The 16,488-nt window shown below is 43.1% G+C and overlaps 1 protein-coding gene across 1 annotated transcript in view; it reads left to right on the top strand.

The window, feature by feature from the left end:
- The window catches only part of RDH8 (retinol dehydrogenase 8), a 44,351-nt gene that overhangs the window by 16,780 nt on the left and 11,083 nt on the right, over positions 1-16,488 (top strand). Inside the window, exons 2-5 of the mRNA XM_075346485.1 lie at positions 4,036-4,197; positions 4,304-4,483; positions 11,893-11,986; positions 14,808-14,991. Coding sequence (XP_075202600.1) covers positions 4,036-4,197; positions 4,304-4,483; positions 11,893-11,986; positions 14,808-14,991 — 620 coding nt within the window. The remainder of the gene's footprint in view (positions 1-4,035; positions 4,198-4,303; positions 4,484-11,892; positions 11,987-14,807; positions 14,992-16,488) is intronic.

The raw sequence follows: 16,488 nt of genomic DNA, 5'->3' as shown, positions 1-16,488 counted from the left end.
GGGCACCTCAGTGTAATCTCGCCTGACCTGCTGCCCCGTGCTGCTGCAGAGGGATCTGATGTGCTGGATGCTGGAGGCCAGGAGGCTGCGGCAGCTGGCGGTAACCCGCCTGGCGCAGGAACAAGAGATGATGACTCCGGCCCCAGCCCCGGGTCCGCTGCTGAGTTTGAAGAGGCAAGTGAGCGTTCCCGCTATGTAGGAGACCCCGTGGTTTTCCATGCCCCGCGTACCGGTGGAAATGGGTACCGGGTACCCCTGTCACAGCAGGCATGTCAGTGTATGTTTGATATGCTGGTGGCAGAGGATGGGTCCGCCTCAGCAGAAGAATCTGAGTAATGGCAGCGGAGCACCGTTGCACAGTCCCCGTTGGGACCACCAGTGTGTTCGTTTAAAAGTTTGAAAAATGAGAAATTGATTACCGAAGTTCACCAGATTCACATGTGATTTGAAAACCGGCCGTTGCCGGCACCGTTGTCCCCGTGGGGACCGTTTGAAAAGTTTGCATGAGGAACTGCTCATGGACAAGCCCGTGAACTTGCAAAACGTTAAGTGGCTTGTAAATATAAAATATGTTGTGCAGCTACCGTAACCGCCTCCGGAGAGGCAGGTTGGAGGGAGGGCCCACAGCAGAGCAGGCTGGGGCCCAGCCACCACAGGAACCGGTGGCTACCCTCTGGAGGGGAAGGACAGATCCCGCTCGGGTAACTTGTGCTGGACTGGGGTCAAGGGGTGCTGCCTGGGTTTTAGGGGCAGCATCAGGGCCAGGTTACTTGGGTGGGAGAGAGCGGCAGCCGCAACCGTTTAATGTTACCGTTTGCAACGTTAAAGAACTGAACCTCCCGATGTGGGATGATGCCATAAACTGTAAATATGTTACTGTTTTTCTATTTTCACAGAAAACAAAAAGGAAAATAAAACCGGTGTTGGACGGGCAGCCCGAGGACGGTCTGCGTTTTGCTAAGGGGGAATGTGACGCCCTGGGCAAGCCAGGGGTCACAGGTCACAACACCACACGCACCCCAAATTCCCTGCAGGTACACCAAGCTAACCCAAAATCCTTGTTGCCTTCCTCCAGGGGCTGATGTCCACACCAGGGGGTGGGTCAGGCAGTTGGCTCCGCCCACCGAGGAGTTCACAGCCCTGGAGGCGGGAAAACCAGGCAGTCCAGCTAGGGAAGTGAAAGTAGAAGGAAGTGAAGTGGTAGAGGAGCTGGAGAGAAAGAGTAAAAAGTGACAGTAGTAAAGCCTGAAGTTGGTCCGGGTGTGTGCCCCGGACTGAGACAGCAAGGTCAGCAGACGGCGGTGATAGCCTGCAGGGGGACTGCTCGGAGGTTGCTGGAAGGACCGCGGACGGGTAGTGACCCGGCGGTACTGGAGCAGTATACGAAGAACAGTCAGCACCAGGGCAGGGGCCTTTCGGATCCCGGCAAGGCTAGGAGTCGCCATAATTTGCCAAATCCGTCAGTGAAGGGGACCTCTGTCTCCTAACAACCAAGTCCCGATTGAAGGAAACAGCCCGACCGTGAAGGGGAGACACCGCCACCGCCAGGGCACCAGTTTCCCAGGGCCAGCGCCTGCGGGCAAGAGTAGAGCTCCTTCGGCCCAGCTTGAAGCCGAGGAGTGGGTAACCGGTGGGAACCCATCGCTACCAAAAGGACTTTACATAGGTGCAGGGAAGAGACCGTCACCGCTAACTGCAGGGAACATCAGCACCGTGAACCGTCCGAGGGACCCGTCCAACCAGCCGTTTGTTTACCGAGAACTGTGTCGTGTTTATTGGCTGAGTGAGTACCTCCGTGCCATGCGGCACAGCGCTGCCCCTGCGCCCCTGCACCTCCACAGGCCCCAGACCCGCCTGTCCACCATCCCAATCCCATCACCGGGCCCCGGGAGCATCACAACCCCTACCCACGGAGGGCACATCAACAACTGGCTGCTCCATACCATCACTCCCGGGCTCCCCATACAGAGCAGCGGTGGTGCTAACAAATCACCACAACCGTGGGTGGCGTCACGGACAATAAACTATCCCAAAACACCAATTCCCCTTTTCACTCACGGGCGAGGAGCGCCGCTCGAGTCCCCGGGATCCGGCCCATCGCTTGAGCCACCGAGCAGCAGCAGGCCGCAGCAGCCGGACCCGAGCAGTGGGAGAGCGCGGCGTCCCCTCCTCCGCCCGCGACACTACCATCATGACTTATGCCGGCGTCACACGGTACGATATATCGGGCGATATAACGGCGCGGTTACGTCGTAAGTGACGCACATCTGGCATCGTTTGATATATCGTAGCGTGTGACAGCTACGAGCGACGGTGAACGAGCAAAAATACTCACCTTATCGTTGTTCGTTGACACGTCGCTTATTTTCAAAAAGTCGTTTCTTCTGAGCGCTGGTTGTTTATTGTGGCAGCACACATCGGGGAAGCACACATCGCTCCATGTGACACCCCGGGAACGATGAACACAGCTTACCTGCGTCCCGCCGGCAATGCGGAAGGAAGAAGGTGGGCGGGATGTTTACGTCCCGCTCATCTCCGCCCCTCTGCTTCTATTGGCCGGCCGCTGTGTGATATTGCTGTGACGCCGAACGTCCCACCCCTTCAGGAAATGGATGTTCGCCGCCCACAGCGACGTCGTTCGGGAGGTAAGTGCGTGTGACAGGGGTTAACGACTTTGTGTGACACGGGCAACTAATTGCCCGTGATGCACAAACGACGGGGGCGGGTGCGATCGCTCCTGGGATCGCACGATAGATCGTACCGTGTGACACCGGCATTAGGCATGATCCCTAAAAAAGGGAAAAATAAAACCAATCACTGGAGTGGTCCTTTAATTTTGAAGTTCTCGATTGTCCAGAAGATGCTTTCGTAACAAATATTCTCAGTCTCAGACGCTGACCTTTTGCTCCAAGCAAATCTGTTTATTCTCGAGACTTATTTTCTCTGAACGCAAAGCCTCTTAAGATGCCATATGACTGCCAACTAATACCCACTGATAGCCCAGGGGATGAGGTGAAGTGTTTTGTAACCCAAACTGATAAATCTTCATTAGCAATTCCTGCAGGGGCGTAATACCTAACACTATAGTAATTTATTTTTGGCCTCAGTCGAAAAGAAGAGATAAGACTGTAATCAAGGAGATCGGGGTAGGTGTCACGCTAGGTACGGGGAAGTAGTAAGCGCATGGCGAAAGGGAAACCCTGTGACTAGGTAAAGGGAAGATGTGGACCCCTGATAAAACCAACTGCTTGTTCCTGGGGTCCCTCACCACCCTAGATAGGTTCCGCATCTATGCGCCTAGCTAAATACCTGACCCTAGGTATCCTTAGTGCTGCACCCTAAATAGGGAATGGATGGGATGAGCTGTTCGTCATCCCCACTAAACACTATAGAAGACAACAAGGAGGTCACACAGGGGGAAAATGCATGAACTACTTATCTACACATGACTCAGGTAGAAGTTCAGCAGAACTTTCTGCAACAATACCACAGAGGAGTACAAGCCCCCTGCTTGCACCCAGGCCTTGAATAAACTGAAAAATATCACCTGCACCAGTCCAAAGGAAGAAAGGGGTATATAAGCATCAAGAAAGTAATGATGATCAGCAGCTGGGTGGAAGGTGAGCTCCTGCTGGGTCCAAAAGGGGGAGAGATTAATCCAGGAGGGAAGCTACCTATACCAATGAATACTGACAGCAGAAACAATATAAAGTCACAGAGCATATTCCACAGCCAAATGCTGTGTCCTTCTATGGCCAGAAACCACATGACTGTCTGTCACACGTGACACACCCATGACAGTAGGCCAATTGTTAGGTTCAATCAGGTAAAAAAAAAAAGGGCTCTTTATCTTTTTAACCCAACTGGGCTGTTCCATATCAATGAGATATTCAAATAGAACCATACAATAGTCTCAGGTTCAAAGTTGGAGAACTTTCTGTCAAGTGGATGACGGACCCTTCAAAGATCTTGATGGTCTGCTGATTTGGTGGAGAAGGACCTAAACCTAACCTAAAGCTCTTGCTCTATTTGCAGTGATTGCCACCATGAGGGACCTCAAGAAGAGTGGAAAGCTGGAAGCAGAAGCCGGCGAGACCTTCAATAAGACACTGGTAATCAGACAGCTGGACGTAACCAATGATGAATCGGTGAAGAAATGCGTAGCAGAACTTCCTGGCCAGACAGTGGACGTCTTGCGTAAGTGATCAATATGGTTGAGGAGTTGTAGATTTGGTTTTGGATTATTGGTTTGGAATCATGTCAATCTGAATCAACGGTAACTTTAGGGTTGTTTGGTTTGCAGTGAACAACGCAGGTGTAGGCCAAGTTGGTCCCATTGAAAGTTTCTCAATGGAAGACATGAGGAAAATCTTTGAGACAAACTTTTTTGGGGTGGTACGCTTGGTGAAAGAATTCCTCCCGTCCATGAAGAAGAGAAAAAGCGGCCACATTGTGGTTATAAGCAGCGTCATGGGTCTACAAGGTGAGATATGGTTATGTAGCACGCTGATGTTATAGCTCAACGATATCTCAGACTGTTGGTGATGGTAAGACATCTTCCAGTCTATGGATACTGTGATATGTTCACATACTCTTATACACTTCTCGCAAATATTTGTGAAGCGTAAAGTAAATGATACAGGGTTTTCTAAATATTTTCAAAATATAAATGTGAAAATTGTGACGTGCCTTTGTATTCAGCCCCATGTAGTCTGATACCCCTAAATAAACTTCTGAGTCCCTCCAGAAGTCATCTAATTTGTAAATTGAGTCCATCTGTGTGTAATTTATTCTCAGAATATCTACAGCAGTTTTGTGAAGGCCTCAGTGGTTTGTTTAAGAACATTACAGATGAAACAGCATCATGAAAACCAAGGAACACACTGGACAGGTCAGGGATAAAGTTGTGGTGAAGACAAAAGCAGGGTTAGGTTATGAAAAAATATAGTCCAAGCTCTGAACATCACATAGACCACTGTTCAATCCATCATCAAAAAATGGAAGTAGTATGGCACAACTTCAAACCTACCAAGACATGGCTGCCCACCTAAATTGACATCCCAAGGAAAGAGAGGACTAATTAGAGAAGCAGTCAAGAGGCCCATTGTGACTGGTGGAGCTGCAGAGATCACAGCTTAGGTGTAGAATCTGTCCACAGGACAACAAATCGTTGTATACTCCACAAATCTGGCCTTTTAAATTATTTTTTAAAGTATTAAGAAGTCTCATTTACAGTTTGCAAAGTGCCATGTAGGGGACACAGCGAGCAGGTGGAAGAAGGTGCTCTGGTCAGATTAGATAAAAGTAGAACTTTCTGGACTAAATACAAAACGCTATGTGTGGTGGAAAACTCACACTATACAGTCATATGAAAAAGTTTGGGCACCCCTATTAATGTTAACCTTTTTTCTTTATAACAATTTGGGTTTTTGCAGCAGCTATTTCAGTTTCATATATATAATAACTGATGGACTCAGTAATATTTCTGGATTGAAATGAGGTTTATTGTACTAACAGAAAATGTGCAATCCGCATTTAAACAAAATTTGACCAGTGCAAAAGTATGGGCACCTCAACATAAAAGTGACATTAATATTTTGTAGATCCTCCTTCTGCAAAAATAACAGCCTCTAGTCGCTTCCTGTAGCTTTTAATGAGTTCCTGGATCCTGGATGAAGGTATATTTGACAATTCCTGTTTACAAAACAATTCCAGTTCAGTTAAGTTTGATGGTCGCTGAGCATGGACAGCACGCTTCAAATCATCCCACAGATGTTCAATGATATTCAGGTCTGGGGACTGGGATGGCCATTCCAGAACATTGTAATTGTTCCTCTGCATGAATGCCTGAGTAGATTTGGAGCGGTGTTTTGGATCATTGTCTTGCTGAAATATCCATCCCCTGCGTAACCTCAACTTCGTCACTGATTCTTGCACATTATTGTCAAGAATCTGCTGATACTGAGTTGAATCCATGCGACCCTCAACTTTAACAAGATGCCCGGTGCCGACATTGGCCACACAGCCCCAAAGCATGGTGGAACCTCCTCCAAATTTTACTGTGGGTAGCAAGTGCTTTTCTTGGAATGCCGTGTTTTTTTGCCTCCATGCATAACGCCTTTTTGTATGATCAAACAACTCAATCATTGTTTCATCAGTCCACAGGACCTTCTTCCAAAATGTAACTGGCTTGTCCAAATGTGCTTTTGCATACCTCAAGCGACTCTGTTTGTGGCGTGCTTGCAGAAACGGCTTCTTTCGCATCACTCTCCTATACAGCTTCTCCTTGTGCAACGTGCGCTGTATTGTTGACCGATGCACATTGAAACCATCTGCAGCAAGATGATGCTGCAGGTCTTTGGAGGTGGTCTGTGGATTGTTCTTGACTGTTCTCACCATTCTTCTTCTCTGCCTTTCTGATATTTTCTTAGCCTGCCACTTCTGGGCTTAACAAGAACTGTACCTGTGTTCTTCCATTTCCTTACTATGTTCCTCACAGTGGAAACTGACAGTTTAAATCTCTGAGACAACTTTTTGTATCCTTCCCCTGACCAACTATGTTGAATAATCTTTGTTTTCAGATCATTTCAGAGTTGTTTTGAGGAGCCCATGATGCCACTCTTCATAGGAGATTCAAATAGGAGAACAACTTGCAAGTGGCCACCTTAAATACCTTTTCTCATGATTGGATACACCTGCCTATGAAGTTCAAAGCTCAATGAGGTTACAAAAGCAATTTAGTGCTTTAGTAAGTCAGTAAAAAGTAGTTAGGAGTGTTCAAATCAAGAAATTGATAAGGGTGCCCATACTTATGCACCTGTCAAATTTTGTTTAAATGCGGATTGCACATTTTCTGTTAGTACAATAAACCTCATTTCAATCCAGAAATATTACTCAGTCCATCAGTTATTAGATATATGAAGCTGAAATAGCTGTTGCAAAAACCCAAATTGTTATAAAAAAAAAGGTTAACATTAATAGGGGTGCCCAAACTTTTTCATATGACTGTACATCACCCAGAAAACACGATCCCCACCATCACTCATGATGGTGGCAGTATTCTGCTGTGGGGAGGCTTTTCTTCAGCAGGGGCAGGGGAAGCTGGTCAGAGGTGGTGGGAAGATGTATGGAGCTAAATACAGGGGAATCCTGGAGGAAAACCTGTTAGGGGCTGCGAAAGACTTTCAAAAGACACCTTCCAGTCACTGTCCAGACCTAAATCACATTGACCATCTGTGACAAGACTTGAAAATTGTAGTTCATAGACGTCTTCATCCAAACTCACTGAGCGAGAGCGAGTGTACAATGCTGATTGGGCAAAAATGTCACCTCTAGATGTGCAAAACTAGTAGAGACAAATCACCAAACACCTGCCATCAGTAATTGTAGAGAAAGGTGGTCCTACAAATTATTGACTCAGTGGGGCTGAATACGAATTACAATTTTCAGATTTATATTTTGAAGATGCAATGATGAGCAATATTCTGTACTTTTGACTCTCAGGCTCTCATTTTATAGACAATCATCTTGGCTTCTCATACATCAATTTGACTTACAACTATTTAGTATATGATTAGTTATGCAGATTCTTGTCATGTCACTGTATTGTTATTGTTTTGCTTCTGGTGTCTGAAAAATCTTTTTTTTTCTGTATACTACAAATTACAACCTGTTCTCACATTCCCTAATAGCACAGTGTGTTATTAGGTTGATTCGCAAGTAGAGATGGGCAAACCCCTACCTGTTCGGGTTCGATGGGTCCAGCAGGACTTAAAAAAAAGTAAAGTTAGTGACCAGACTTGACCCCAGACACTGAACCCCATGTAAGTCTAAGGAACCTGAAGTTAGTGTTATAAAATAGTGTTACTAAGGGCTAGGGGACTGCAAAAGGAAGTAAAATGGGGACTAAAGCAGGACAATTATATTCGAGTTTCCACATTGCTGTATCACTGCTTCTAGGTCCGCTCATTAAATCTCATTAATATGCACTGCTTCCCCCACCCATATTTTGAAACAGCATCTGTGATTGGTTGCAGTCAAATCAGACTGGCGGCATGTGGCATTTGTGATTGGTTGCCCTCACATTAGCTGTCTGGTCTTTAAGTGGAGTGTAAAAAAAAAAATAATTGGAAAAAATGGCATACAGTCTCTTGTATTTTGATACCCAGTGCAGGTAAAGCAGGCAGCTGAAGGCTGCAGCCCCCAGCTGAAGGCTGCAGCCCCCAGCTGTGTGGATTATCTTGGCTGTGTATCAAAATATGAGGGACCCATGCAACTTTTTCAAATTATTTAAATAAATAATTTTTAAAAATTGTCACCAATTCTGATACCCAGCTAAAATAAAGCAGACAGCTGGGGGCACCCCCATTGCTAATTGTGTAAGTAAACAGAAATAAACACAAAGCATAGAGAAAAATCATTTAATTAAAAAAAAAAAGGAACAAAACACTCCTGCAGGATCGATGTAATCCACACCATGATGTCCCAAAACAATCCTACCTCTGCTACATATGAGGTCACAGTTTGCGATCACATTAGAAAACACGATGGAGCACTGTGACCTCAGGTGAAATCACCCAAGGGGAACTCATTGAGCTTAGTGAACTCACCTCAGGTGAACTCCATGATCTCACCTGAGGTGAACTCAATTAACTCAATACCAGATTACGGCTTATGTACGCACATTGAGTATTTTGTTGCAGGAAGTTCTGCACCAAATCTGCATCACCTGGTAGAAAATGTGTCAAAAATGCATTAAAACCGGATTGAGTTTTTTAGTGCATTTTTCTGACAGAAGATGCAGATTTGGTGCAGAGCTGTGTCGCAGAAATCTGCACCAAATGTGCATCTACTGGCAGTAAAACACAGCAAAATTGCAATGCGGTTTTGATGTTGTTTTGACACATTTTCTGACAGGCGATGCAGATTTGGTGCAACACTATTTCTGTGCTAAATCTGCATCTCCTGGCAGAAAAACGAGTCAAAACCGCATCATGCTTTTGGTGCATTTTTCTACCAGGAGATGTAGATTGGTGCAAATTCCTGTTCCAAATCTGCATCTGCTCGCAGAAAAACACATCAAAAGTGCATTGCGTTTTTCTGCAAGGAGATGCACATTTTCTGCAACCAAATACTCAATATGCACATATAGCCTAAGCCAGTAATCAGGCATTGATTTCATTGAGTTCACCACAGGTGAGTTCAGAGTTCACCTGCAGTCATAGTTTGGGTTCCTTGGGAACCAACAGCTGTGATCTCAGGTGAACTCATTGACGTCATTGATCTCAAAGAATTAGTTCCATTAACATGTCCCTGACGCCGTAGTGCTTGGTTGCGTTTTCTAATGTAACTGTGGACTGCACCCTCAGGATGTAGCAGATCTAGGATTGTAGTGTGACATTGTGGTGTGGATTACGTTGGACCTGCAGATGTGTTTTGGGGGTTAATAAATTGGAGAAAAGGGTTTTTTTTGTTTAGTTTTTAGATAAAGTATTTTCTCTGAGTTTTGTGTTTATTTTTTTTTACTTACATGATTAGTAGTGGGGGAGGTCCTCATAGCCCCTCCCTATTACTAACCTTGGGCTTGCTGACAGCTGTAATTTTTTTTACAAATCACAGCTGTCATTAACCTGTTATATTAACCTTTTTGCCACCTATCCAGGGAATCGTGATAAAGGCCAGGATTGGAATATCTAATGGATGTGCCAATTGTGGGGCAACTGTGGGCTACTATTTTTAGGCTGGGGAGGGCCCAATAACCATAGACCTCCCCAGCCTGAGGATACAAGCCTCCAGCTGTCTGCTTTATCTTGGTTGGGTATCAAAATCTAGGGTGGACCTCACGTCGTTTTTTAACATTATTTAAATAATTAAAAAAAAAGTTGCATGGTATTCATCGTATTTTGATACACAGCCAAGAGAACGTACACAGCTGGGGGCTGCAGCCAGTAGCTGTCTTCTTTATTTGTGCTGGGTATCAAAATACAGGGGACCCTACATCATTTTTTCCAATTATTTATTTATTTTTACACTACATTTTGAGACGCAGACAGCTAGGATAAGGGCAACCAATCACAGACGCCGGCACACCAACAGTCTGGCTGCAACCAATCATACACGCTACCTCAGAGGGTGGGTGGGGAGCAGTGAATATTCATAATCTTTACTGAGCAGGCCATAGTGTGACAGCTGGGCAGAAAGTCGATAAGTATAATTGTACTGAATTAATCCCTATTTTGCTTCTTTTCCTTTTTTTATTTCTTTTTATCCGGGTGGTCAAATTGGAACAGTAACACGGACTTTCTTGAGAAGTTCGTGTTCTGAGTCCATGCACGGACACTAGGTGTTCGGTATGGACACCGAACTTTAAAGTTCGGGTTTGCCCAGCAGTATTCCCTAGCGAAAGGTCACCGGTTCAAATTGAAGAGCTTCCATGAATAAGATTTCCCAAGAAAAGAAAAACAGCATTATCCAGATCATCGATAGCAGTATGTCGGCCAAGAAAATTGCCAAACTGCATCATGTGAGGCCAGGACAGTAGGAAGAATATGAAATGAAGTCTGTCCATCTATCCAAAAACCAATAGGTGGACATACAAGCAAAATATCGGAGTCAACAAGTCGCTCATCACCAGGTCTATCAGTTCTGGGGCGACAAACCCGGCAGTGGAGGCGGCTCATCTGCTTCCTAATAGTGAGATCACAGACGTCCATGCAAACACTGTGCGACGTATGCTACACAAGTCTGGAATGGTGACCTGAAAAAAGGTGAAGAAACCTCAACTTCAATATTGTCATAAAAAGCATTGGCTCAAGATTGCAAAAAAGTACAAAAAGTGGAAAGTGGAAGATTGGAAATGGGTGATTTGGAGTGATGAGACGAAAGCCAATAGACGGCTCTGATGGGGGCAAATGGGTCTGGAGGGAACAAGGGAAAAAGGCACTAATAGATCGAGAAATTGAAGGAACTGTCAAGTTTGGTGAAGGAAGCCTGATGATGTGGGAGTTTTTCACAGCCAAAGGCGTTGAATACTTGACCAGGATCAATGGTGGTCTCAATGCTGAGCTATGTGAGTATCCTACAAGATAAGATACTTCATACACTTGAGTACTATGGGTATGAAAGGGACGACATAGTGTTCCAGCAGGATAACAACCCGAAACATACGGCAAGACTGGAGAAGAAACAATGAAGTAGAGGAGCTGGATTGTCCTTACAGTCCCCAGACCTCAACCCAATCCAACACTTGTGGGTAGAGGTGAAGATAAAATGTAAACATCCCCATGTGAGCTGATCAGTATACACCAACACTGGGAACGTGTAGAAGAGACCTGGGATCAGATTGCGGTCAAGACTTGTTTGAATCTGATTGAGATTCAGGAGGGGTGAAAGCCAAAAATGGATTTAGAAAATACTAACAAAAATACAAATAATTTTTTTTTTTGGAGCAAAACCGTAACAATGCAGTGACATGACCAGAATCTGCATAACTAATCATATGCTAAATAGTCGCAAATCAATATATAGATAGTCAAGATGATTGTCTATAAAATGAGGGTCGTCTCACACTCAGAGCTGCAGTGGATGGTGAGATATGGAGTCTGAAAGTCAAAAGTGCAAAACATTGTTACCCTTTTGCTTGTCAATGTGTTCCACAAAGGGCATCTCTTGCTATGGAGGACTAATCCTGTCTAAATTGTAATGCCCACTGTGTAATTCTTTTTTCTGCCTGCGGAGGCGCTGCTGGTAATGGAACACTTGTTTCTTTCAAACTGTTAATCAGTTAATCGGCTGCTTGTCTGAGGGATTATCAGTGATAATTTATCAAGCCACAGTGTCAGTTTGGGGTTTTATCTGCATGTGTGGCTTCATGTTGTCTCTTTTATTACGCAGGGATTGTATTTAATGATATCTATGCGGCATCGAAGTTTGCAATTGAAGGATTCTGCGAATGTCTGGCAGTTCAGCTCTTAAAATTCAATATATTGTGAGTATGGTATATACAAAATTGCACTTTTTTCATTAATCACATATTTTATTCAATGAAAAGTGACTGAGTTTCCATCTGCTGAAAAAACCTATTTGAAGAGATGGCTCCACCAGGATATGTTCTTGTAGCTAGGGCCAGTATTATAGTAGTTATATTCATTTACATAGAGTCAGTATTATAGTAGTTATATTCTTGTACATAGGAGCAGTATTATAGTAGTTATATTCTTGTATATAGAGGCAGTATTATAGTAGTTATATTCTTGTATATAGAGGGTAGTATTATAGTAGTTATATTCTTGTATATAGAGGGCAGTATTATAGTAGTTATATTCTTGTACATAGGAGCAGTATTATAGTAGTTATATTCTTGTACATAGAGGCAGTATTATAGTAGTTATATTCTTGTTCATAGGGGCAGTATTATAGTAGTTATATTCTTGTACATAGGAGGCAGTATTATAGTAGTTATATTCTTGTACATAGGGGCAGTATTATAGTAGCTATATTCTTGTATATAGAGGGTAGTATTATAGTAGTTATATTCTTGTATATAGAGGGCAGTATTATAGTAGTTATATTCTTGTACATAGGAGCAGTATTATAGTAGTTATATTCTTGTACATAGAGGCAGTATTATAGTAGTTATATTCTTGTTCATAGGGGCAGTATTATAGTAGTTATATTCTTGTACATAGGGGCAGTATTATAGTAGTTATATTCTTGTAGATAGGGAGCAGTATTATAGTAGTTATATTCTTGTTCATAGGGAGCAGTATTATAGTAGTTATATTCTTGTACATAGGGGCAGTATTATAGTAGTTATATTCTTGTACATAGGGGCAGTATTATAGTAGTTATATTCTTGTAGATAGGGAGCAGTATTATAGTAGTTATATTCTTGTTCATAGGGAGCAGTATTATAGTAGTTATATTCTTGTACATAGGGGGCAGTATTATAGTAGTTATATTCTTGTATATAGAGGGTAGTATTATAGTAGTTATATTCTTGTACATAGGAGCCGTATTATAGTAGTTATATTCTTGTATATAGAGGGTAGTATTATAGTAGTTATATTCTTGTACATAGGAGCCGTATTATAGTAGTTATATTCTTGTATATAGAGGGCAGTATTATAGTAGTTATATTCTTGCACATAGGGGGCAGTATTATAGTAGTTATATTCTTGTACATAAGGGCAGTATTATAGTAGTTATATTCTTGCACATAGGGGACAGTATTATAGTAGTTATATTCTTGTACATAGGGGCAGTATTATAGTAGTTATATTCTTGTACATAGGGGCCAGTATTATAGTAGTTATAGTCTTGTACATAGGGCCAGTATTATAGTAGTTATATTCTTGCACATAGGGGACAGTATTATAGTAGTTATATTCTTGTACATAGGGAGCAGTATTATAGTAGCTATATTCTTGTACATAGGGGGCAGTATTATAGTAGTTATATTCTTGTACATAGTGAGCAGTATTATAGTAGTTATAGTCTTGTACATAGGGGAGTATTATAGTAGTTATATTCTTGTACATAGGAGCATTATTATAGCAGTTATATAATCGTATAAAGGGGATAGTATTATAGTAGTTATATTCCTGTACATAGGAGCAGTACATAGGAGCAGTATTATAGTAGTTATATGCTTGTACATAGGGGCAGTATTATAGTAGTTATATTTTTGTATATAGGGTGCAGTATTATAGTAGATATATTCTTGTACATAGGGGGCAGAATTATAGTAGTTATATTCTTGTACATAGGGAGCAGTATTATAGTAGTTATATTCTTGTACATAGGGGCAGAATTATAGTAGATATATTCTTGTACATAGGAGGCAGTATTATAGTAGTTATATTCTTGTACATAGAGGGCAGTATTATAGTAGTTATATTCTTGTACATAGGAGCAGTATTATAGTAGTTATATTCTTGTACATAGGGGCAGTATTATAGTAGTTATATTCTTGTACATAGGGGGCAGTATTATAGTAGTTATATTCTTGTACATAGGGGCAGAATTATAGTAGTTATATTCTTGTACATAGGAGCAGTATTATAGTAGTTATATTCTTGTACATAGGGAGCAGTATTATAGTAGTTATATTCTTGTATATAGGAGCAGTATTATAGTGGTTATATTCTTGTACATAGGGGCAGTATTATAGCAGTTATATTCTTGTACATAGGAGCAGTATTATAGTAGTTATATTCTTGTACATAGGGAGCAGTATTATAGTAGCTATATTCTTGTACATAGGTGCAGTATTATAGTAGTTATATTCTTGTACATAGGGAGCAGTATTATAGTAGTTATATTCTTGTATATAGGAGCAGTATTATAGTGGTTATATTCTTGTACATAGGGGCAGTATTATAGCAGTTATATTCTTGTATATAGGAGCAGTATTGTAGCAGTTATATAATCATATATACAGTAGGAGGCAGTATTACAACAGTTATATTCCTTATCTTATTACTCCAATTTAGCGGTCTACAGATCCGGCAACGTTTTATTACATTTAAAAGGCGCCAGTGTAATAAAGTAGTTGCTCTTATAAAATGTGCCAAAGTAATGTCTGTTGTACGTCTTGTTGCCAGTTTAAAGAAAATCTATTAAAAAAAAAGCCGACTTGTCAGTGCAGTGTGGACTATAATACAGGTTGTAACTCCATGTAAAATCGATGCAATGTAATACCAAAGTCCTTTAACCTTTCTTGTAGATATGATCTATATATACGCTGTATATACACGTTGTTTGGTAGCGGGGACTGAAGTAATCCATGCTCTTGCTGTTATGTGCAGCGTTTCTTTAATAGAGCCGGGCCCTGTGAATACGGAGTTTGAGATGAAGCTGATGGAAGAAGTGGCTCGCTCAGACTTTCCTGGAGCCGACGCCGAGACCATAAGATACTTTAAGGAGGTTTACCTCCCTAGCGCTCATGAGATCTTTGTCACCATGGGGCAGACACCAGACGCCGTGGCTCAGGTTAGTAATCCAGCTTGGTCCTGTTGTTTCAGCAAAAAGAAGTCATTCTACTTATTCTTATGCAGCTTTTTGGCCGCTTCCTTATCCGTAGTCAACAACTTTCTGGGTGGTTCATAACAGTTGGCCCTCAACCAATACAACATTGACGATACATCCTAGAAATTGGCTTCAAGTGGACCACCCCAACACATAAGGCTGCTTTACACGCAGTGATATCGCTAGCGATGTCGGTCGTGAAAGCACCCGCCCCCGTCGGTTGTGCGTCACGAGCAAATCGCTGCCCGTGGAGCACAATATCGTTAGTCCCCGTCACACGGACTTACCTTCCCAGTGACGTCGCTGTGGCCGGCGAACAGCCTCTTTTCTAAGGGGGTGGTTCGTGTGGCGTCATAGCGACGTCACACAGCGGCCAGTAGAAGCGGAGGGGCGGAGAGCAGCCGCATTATCAACACGCCCACCTCATTGCCGGAAGACGCAGGTAAGCTGTTGTTCGTCATTCCCGGGGTGTCTTACGTAGCGATGTGTGCTGCCTCAGAAACGACGAACAACCTACGTCCACAACGACCAACTAGATTTTGAAAATGAACGACGTGTCAACGATCAACGATAAGATGAGTATTTTTGATCGTTAACAGTCACTCAGAGCTGTTACACACAACGACGTCGCTAACGACGCCGGATGTGCGGCACGAATTCCATGACCCCGACGACATATCGTTAGATATGTCATTGCGTGTAAAGCCCCCCATAGTCTTGCTCAATTGGAACAAAGTTAGAAATTATCAAGCTTTGGACTTTAGTTTTTTAAACTTTTTGAAATGGAAGATAGTATTCAGAGGAGCTAAGAATGGGATATGCCAGCCGGCACTGTCTTGGAAGCCGTGGCTAATACTCCCAGCCCAAGTTGTGAAAACTCTATCATACCCTTTCGTCATTAAATAAAACTCACCAGCAATAATTTATCAATGGCTTTAGGGCACTCAAAAATTAGGACGCATGCATTGTGGGACCTTTCTTACATCTCTCTGCTCTTGGTGGTAAAATAAATACATGGCATCTAGAAGATGCTGGCTTCAGTTCCTGCTGTTATTTTAGCCATTGATGAGTCAAATCTATCTATTAGGACAACCCCTTTTGGTTCCACATGTTTCCCCCAGGTAAAATAATAAAGACTATACTCATCTCCCGTACCGGTGTTCTTCCAGTGGTGTCTAAGATTGCTGGGGGCTCATATTGGGTTGCGACATCACATGAGCCCTACGTCCAATCAGCACCTGGTGTTGTCTTCCCGCCTTCGGACCAAACGAGTTAATCAACAGGAAGTGGCCACTGTGGCTGAGCTCACTTCCTGTTGATTGCATGTTTGGTCCAAAGGTGGGAAGACAGCAGCAGGTGCTGCTCACATGACATTGCAACCCCACGTGAGCCCCGCCTTCGGACCAAACAAGTTCATCAACAGGAAGTGAGCGCTGCGGCTGCGATCACTTCCTGTTGATT

The sequence above is a fragment of the Anomaloglossus baeobatrachus genome, chromosome 4 (genome assembly GCF_048569485.1).
Source record: "Anomaloglossus baeobatrachus isolate aAnoBae1 chromosome 4, aAnoBae1.hap1, whole genome shotgun sequence".
NCBI classification, from domain to species: domain Eukaryota; kingdom Metazoa; phylum Chordata; class Amphibia; order Anura; family Aromobatidae; genus Anomaloglossus; species Anomaloglossus baeobatrachus.
Note: the sequence above shows the minus strand (reverse complement) of the source record. Positions and strands in the feature narration are given on the sequence as shown.